Source organism: Opisthorchis viverrini, assembly GCF_000715545.1.
Source record: "Opisthorchis viverrini unplaced genomic scaffold opera_v5_136, whole genome shotgun sequence".
Lineage (NCBI taxonomy): Eukaryota > Metazoa > Platyhelminthes > Trematoda > Opisthorchiida > Opisthorchiidae > Opisthorchis > Opisthorchis viverrini.
In genome coordinates this window covers 421,671-429,409 of record NW_008751793.1, presented here as the reverse complement: position 1 = coordinate 429,409, position 7,739 = coordinate 421,671, and the positions used below count along the sequence as shown (strand labels likewise).

At 44.5% G+C, this 7,739-nt stretch overlaps 1 protein-coding gene across 1 annotated transcript in view; it reads right to left on the bottom strand.

Annotated features, from left to right (window-relative positions):
* The window catches only part of T265_06549 (hypothetical protein), a gene marked incomplete at both ends in the record, with an annotated part of 13,446 nt that extends 9,690 nt beyond the window's left edge, over positions 1 to 3,756 (bottom strand). Inside the window, one exon of the mRNA XM_009171845.1 lies at positions 3,521 to 3,756. Within this exon, the coding sequence (XP_009170109.1) occupies positions 3,521 to 3,720 (200 nt within the window). The remainder of the gene's footprint in view (positions 1 to 3,520) is intronic.
* Positions 3,757 to 7,739: the final 3,983 nt, after the last annotated feature.

The following is a 7,739-nucleotide window of genomic DNA, read 5'->3' as shown; positions in this document are numbered from 1 at the left end:
ATCAGTTAACCAGAATATTTGCATCTAGGAGCATCGAATAAGTCCTGGACCCTTCGCTACTGGCGCCTTTCGCACGCTTATTCGCCCGATTTGAGTCCTCAGCAAGGCTTCGTTAAGCTGTGTGTAGCCCGGGACACAAACTGACAGGTCTCCCAATCAACAGTGTGCGAATGTAGTCAGTAGTCCAGAAACTCGCGGCTGGGTGAACCAGCAGGTAGCGACTAAATCACGATTCTCAGCGAAATACACTCATTTGCAATTGGGACCCAGCTGAATCTCTCGTTTGTGATGTGATTAAAATTCTGCGAACAATTTTCAGCAACCATATGAGTAGTATCGCATTACAAAAGGTACAATAATGTTTTATCTCCTTATTCGTCATCAAATTGACATAATGATCTATTCGGCCAACCTGGTCACAATGACGCAGGATAGAACATTCAGTGGTTAAAACCAATGCTTCGAGGACCCCAAGCAATCAACGCCTCAGAAACAGGCAAAAATACCAAGGGAATCACTCTGTCTCTTTGCAGTATGGAGTTTCAAAAACGCTTGAAATGTGTCCCAAAACCTCAGTTGAATCTGCGCATTTCTAACGAACCAGATGAAGAGGCTGGTTGGATAATCCCCGCTGAGTTCACATGTGCATTCCCGAAGCTTCATTTGTTACTCTCTAAGAAGTCTTAAGAAGGAAGTTTGTCATCACTTCAAAGGGCTTCATTTGCTTAGCTCAGTGCACAACAGAGTCAGCTATATCCCCAACCTGGTTCCATGAAGACTGGTACTACAACCAATAATGTTCACCTGTCGGTGAATGCGGGCTGGTAAACTTCGGAAGGCAGCCAAAAGCCATTCAATTTAGCAGCACGAGCTTGGCTGTGAGTTGCGGTCTTCCACTAAAAGATGAAGATTAGATTACTAGGACCCATTTGTAATTTTTCAAAGGTTTCTGCACCGAAACCCTACTAGTGTAACGGTGGATAGTACTGATGAGCGACTAGTATAGTATGTGGCTTTATCATAACTCCACTTCGCGTCAATTGAAAAGTGAGATTTATTACGGAATTGGCGGAATCGCTTTGAAGCATTCGTTTACGTTTCAGAGATAGCTAGGAATATTCCGGAAGACGCGTTCGAAAAGAAGACGTATACACAATTTTTATAAACAAGATTCATAGAAGGGTTTTGCCCCCCTGTCCAGTAATCTGTAACTGGTCAGTAGGATTAACCGGGTGTTGTGTAATTGTATGACTCGTTAGAACTCAGCACCTGTATATTGCATGAAATTACTGCTGCAGGTTAGATACAGAGTCATCTCGCCATTCGAGATATTGGGTCAAGGCGTCAAATTTGTCCCTTCCCTCGTACAGGGCAAGCTTACCATGACTTGGACATGGCGCACGTGGCTTGATTTCACATTTCGAAAGTGAAGCATAGCATATCTGTCTCATCAGACTCAAACGATGCATATGAGAGTTTGCTTTCCTGTCCAAATAATTCCTTTAGTGTTCAGTAAGATTAATCAGCACTCAACACCTGTGTATTGCATGAAATTGCCTCTGCACTGTAGATACAGAGTCATCTCACCATTCGAGATGTTGGGTCAAGAGGTCAAGTTTATCTCTTCCCTCGTACAGAGCAAGCTTATTGTCTTGCTGGCACACGTGGCTTGATTTCAGATTTCGAAAGTGAAACATGGCATATCTGTCTCATGAGACTCAGACGTTTGTCGAACACCTCCCAGTCAAATCAGGTTGGGGAAGCAGGAGAGTGATGAGAGCGAGGTAAGAGCAGGAGTTGTTAAGCAGCTGAACCNCATCAGTGTCGTACGGAAGCCCATGGCGAAAAACCCAACGCGTTCCCATAACAGCGCCTACGCGCAAAAGTCCAGACCGGACATTACCATCTGACGTCACTGGTGTAGACGCTGGCGGCGTCTCGAAATGCCTTTCTGCCAAGGCGTCTAATTACTTTGTGATGTATTCACTCGTTCCGCTGTAGCACCCTTCCGGTGCCTTGCTACCATGCCACATGAAGGAGGAACGAGAGCTGGGATACTGCCAGATTGTTCAGGCCTAGACAGGGGAGGTCGAGAAGCAAAGGTCAGGTTCGAACCACGGACCTTTCGGTCACTCAGTCTGCGCTCTGACCACTGTGTTTGTGTCGTGCTTCGTATAACTATACTCCTTTGTCAGCCTTTTCAAACAGTCTCAACCTAAAAAATGTCTTACGGCCGAAGTCCACCCACGCTCACTCACACTGGCATTCTCGTGCCGCAGAAATACCGACTGATGGATCACGTGAAGCAACAAATACAATGTTTATCACCGAAATTCCATCAAAATAAACACAAGCGTAGGTTTAATGGATAACAAGCGTGCCAGGTTGTGTAAATGCATCGCGATGTTGAAACTAACAGTGCTTTTGGTAGAATGAAATCACATGCAAATCAGGTCGGTAAAAATCAACTATGTTGAGCAATGGATGATATCGCAAATTATCAGCGAGTTCACGTGGTCAGATTGTCTTATGCCCACATGGAATATACCTTGCCAACTACCGCGTTGAATGATGGTCGTGACTACTCATTCCTTTCCTATTGTGATTTTGTGATTTTGTATTGGTTACTTTGCTTGTTAATTTATCCGAACACGCTGATAAGGTCCTAGTCCGCTACAAGTCTTAAGATTGCAGAAAACCGTTCAAAGGCCCACAACTGTTTTCTCCTGTCTCCTCTGGGCTCATCGGATTGGTGCAGTTCTCGAGTTACACCCAAGTCAGGCTTATATTCTACTCGAACCCAAGTTGTATGAACGTTTCGAACTACAATCATTTACGCAGCAATTCGGTTCGAAATGAAGACCCAGGTGAACCATCCACCAGTGTATGCCTCTCGATAAGGATAAATTTATCCACAAACTCGTTTGATCGGACTAAAAGAACATTCATTACGTCCTTGTAAACGATACATTCGATCTGAAGATAAACAGATCGAAGTACGACAACGGTTGATTTTTTAAAGACAGCGTAACGATGTATACTACTCATGGAACGTGCTAGTGGTTTCGGACAAAGTAATCTAAAGCGCCGTCTTTGCATCTCACAGATATTTGAAAAAACTTCAAAATTCCGAATCTTTCAAAATTCTGTGCAAACGGAAATTTCATTTTACTATCTGATAGCATGTAACCGCTCAGTTCGTGCTTGTCAAGAAGCAGTCGCGCGCTCGACAGCGCACTATTATCGGCGCTTTCCTGTATAATCCTCGAGTGTAGGTGGACTAACTGCTATAGTTTTTTAATTTATATTTGAGTTACTAGCTCCCTGAATTAAAACCAACGGAGTGGGCCTATCTATCTAGCATGAACTCGCTCACTTTCGTCAGATCAGTTCCAGCAAATGCCATTACGCAATCCAAGAAAAGGAGATCTTCCTCTGAAGTTTGTGCACTATTTGACGCAAAGTCTTTGCAACCAAGAAAGCGATGGTGGGACTATTTTTGCACCGTCCAGCAACTCACCTGCAAAAACTTGTTCCAGCAAAACAATGCCAGCTCGAGCCATGTTTTTTGTCAAATTCCTTCTTCACGAATTCAATGATCTCACTCAGTTCGTCATATCGATCGCAAGCTTCCGCGGCGGTGTGGATAGCCTCATCTTGAAGCTCCAGATCCATTTCCGCCTTGATGACCTGCGCTTTCTTCGAATCCCGGCCCTCCATCGACTCGTTTGAGTAGGAAACGTTCCAGTCGGTTTGTAGTGTCAACCGCGCGTGATTTGAAATATATAGTACATCGCAAATTCCACTTTGCTAAGAGAAGTTACCGACGACATGCCAGCATAGGATTAAGGCATCACGTGTCAACTCTTTGATATAGTGATTAAGTTATGTGAGTCTGTGGGTTTTTTGTGTGCGTGTGAGTGTGAACCATGCGCACCGGTACTTAACACTCCAGAAAAATCAATTTGGTTTTGCAATTGAAGCAATTTCGAAAGTTCGAAATTCTCATGACTGGCTTATGTTTCATTCACATGGCTAACTGGTGATGTGCTCACAGGTGTAGATGCGTGTGCGAGATGCATACATACAACGCATGACATAAGTCAAACTGAAAGTGAAGGCGAGCTCTAATTACTGGCTGATACGCAGGTGAGCCGTAAGTACTACGATCTTTCTTTCGTATGGTTACTAAAGTGGTGAAATCCGAACGTTACCCTTGTGTTGTGAAGCATTTACACCATGTCGCAGAGTGGAAGCGTCGGACTCGAGTTTTGCCGTTATTAGAGCACAGCGGCCGGGATTCGGGGCCCGGTCGAAGATTGGACTCTGCGGTTCGTTATGACTAGCCGGCTGGTGATTTAATGGCACGAATGCTATTGACCCCGAGGTTGGTCGTATAGATGTCCTTTGCGCCCAACTGCACCAGAATTCGATTTTTTGAACCTCATTAATCGAATCGGATACGAGATGGATACATTTTGGATGCTCACTTGCCCCTCATATCCAAACTTTGCTTTTTGCTCAGGTGTACGACGGCAAACATGAGAAAATTTTACAGTGTTCCCGAATGAAGTGCCACTAAGAAGAGGAGGAGAAACCCATCAAACCATGCGGAGGCGCTGTTAATCAAATAATGCCGGGTCTCCGGGCAGTCAACTACAGAGCTGAGCGTATAATAAACGAACTTTTCCGATCGTTGCTCACTGGTATATCACCAGGAACCGGTGGACAGTGATTAGGTTGATTTGGGCTCTTTCTAGGAAGAATTTTTCAGCAGCTAGTTTCTTGATATGAATGCGGGTGTCTTTCTCAGTTTTGGCTAAACGCGAACATGATGTCTCACGCCCGATCCGCTCACTCAATGATACATCTTGGAAGGTGCTTTTAAAATGAGACCAATGCCAACACTTGTTCGTTACATTCATTTGATGAGCCTTTACGTCTTATCTCCGCGATCAACTGGCTTCAGCAGCAAACATATTTGATGGCCGAGCGGAAAGATATTGTTGGCTGTTAAATCAGGGATTTGGAACTCTACATCGATGTTTGAAATATTTCAGCGATTGCGAAACCTCCTTAAGCGGTTAACTCTTCTTTCGGTTAGGCTGAATTTGTACAGTGGGTTTTAGTTGGTTATGCCATGAACGAAGCGGCCCTTCTCAAAACGGGGTCAGGGTCGCCCAACTTTTTACAAAGATGGTGGCCGTGTGTCGTTTGCATAACTGGCGCTTTGATAATCTCTTGGGTTGCTCTTGAGGTTGTCTGCGGTGAAGTTTACGCAGACCATCCATTGCAGCCCGCACCTTACGGTCGATCTATCCGGTGTGAAGCTAGTGAGCAGTTCGCAGCGGGGCATATCTGACCTGGGCGTTTCTGAGTGGCGTCCCTGTATAAGTACTATTTACGCGGTAGACTGCTGTTGTTTTTTTTCTGTACAGTTACGAGGTGTATACATTTTGGCGCGAGGATTTTTGACCGTATTCGGACTACTGGTTTTCACGTTTCTTATTCAGCGGCAGACCCGACAGAAACGTGGGAGCTGGTATGCAAACCATAGGTCGCGTAACACACAAAACATAAGTCTTCAGTCAATTGTGAGTTAAACCCGATTCAGTGGTGCGCTAATGTTGTCAGCGTATCGCTCATTACGTTGATAGTTGAAATTTCCCACGTTTATTCTATCCCTATTCGTAACCGCCTCTCCACTTTTGTGTTTAGCGCGTGTATATGAACTAGCGTTAGTTTATCTCTACCACTTAACTCATTTGGCCTTGAGGTCATCCAGCCATTGGTGGCGGACTTTATGCACGTGTGGCCGTCCCACTTGGAGGCCTACTTCCTCATTTGGTTCGTACTTTTGTATTCCGAATGAACCATTTGTTTTGTCTACTGTCGAGGTTTGTATACCTTGCGAATATATGTCTTAAATCAATAGCACCGTATAGAAACCCAGGTCCGACATTGTTTGGCCTTCCAGGAGGTTTTGGCGTTACGCGTCATTCGAAAAGACCGTTAGCCCACTACAGCTGGCTTTGGTATGACTTCGGCCAGGATGATGTTGTATTACTCTTGCAAAAACTTTGGAGTTACTCATTTTCTAGGAACCCTGAGATAGTCGTACAGCTGGCACAAATGCAAGCAGAGAACTAGAAACGAGGCATAAAAACTCTCGGTGCCGGCGAACAAAATGACAAAAAGGCACAAGTTGGCACATCTTACGGATTCTCCCCGTTTTTAACATTCCATGAACTTATGTAATTAGGCGCGACATAAATTGATCGGGTTTCCCAAACCATCAAACGTGTCCCCGCCGGACAAATTCACGTGAACTGTCTGAAACAAACAATGACTGCCTCTTTAATAAATACTCAGGAAAAGAGCCTAATTAATGATACTTAATTATCTGTAGGCTTTCATTAAGCAAAAGCATGTGATCTAAGGGTATGGGAGACACTTGTGAGACACTTTAATTTCCACCACTGCTACCGCCATAAGCCTCCCGAAGCAGGGACATTTTTCGCTTCACTCTTACCCAGTTAAGGTGGTACACAATCGATTGCAAAAGTTGAGAGTTTAACCACACCCAGCTGTTGAAGCATTTTACAAGATATTTCAAAGGGCGCACAAAAAGTCAAATCCTACGGGGCCTAATTTTTCACAAAGTCGATTGATATTTGTCAGACATAATCGATTTATCTAAAACGACGATGTTTTCAAGGTTACCACGCTCGCATTTCATGTGATTCCTTGCGATTCTTTTGCACGGATGGCTTGTGAAACTTGTGGCAACGGCACTGTGTGTCCTGTGTCGTGGGGACATTGCCAAATTTACTTGCTGCAAACCGCCACATTTGACACGACGGCATTTCACACTTCGGTAGTGCCTTGCAGGGGCCAAAATTCTCTTCGGTTTGGCGTTGATTCACCGGAAGCCAATTGAGCAAAAACATGGGAACCTTGTGACTGTGTTCTGGACAATAAGGTATGACTATGAGATGGTTCTCGTACCTCGTAAACAAAAACAAAACGGACAGCCGGTGTTTCGTGGACTGTTTGTTACCAGCAGACGAACGCAACTCACTGGCTTCTCCATATCCTCCGACATTTCGTTGGTTCTGCTGGACACCTGCTGCACTTGTATTGCACCCGCTCGTAACTCAAACAACGCTAGTGCTTCGATTCTACACCGCATGCACGAATACCAAATGCCATAAGGATAAAAACCAGTCAACAGGCCTATCTGAGTCCATATCTGTCACAACAGCCTTGGCTTTTAGAATTGAATGTGCACCAAACCTTAAGAGGAGCGATTTTTTGAAACAACTTCCAACTAACCCAGGACAGATGACCATTTTTCAGATGAGTATACAGCCGGCAAAATGCAACAGTTTCTGTTCGATCCACAAAGTCTTGGAGAAACGAGCATCTAACGGCCGAGAATCGGTTTGCACAAGGAAAATAATGAGAAATGACGGAAAGTTTAAACTGCATTGTACCAACAGGAATCTTTCAGAAGTTCAAATAATCCCTTTTGCTCAAGCTCCCACCTCCGTTAGGTTGTTGCCGTTAAATGTGGGATAAAAATGGTAAACCCCAGCAATTTAAACAGTCCATTCGTTCACGTAAGCTGCGTATGCAGATTGCCTCGTAAGCTCATACATTTGCAGTCAAAATGTCCACAAGGGCCTGTGTTGCAGTGTGAACAAGACCAATGTCCATATGTGCCTCACCAACCAGAA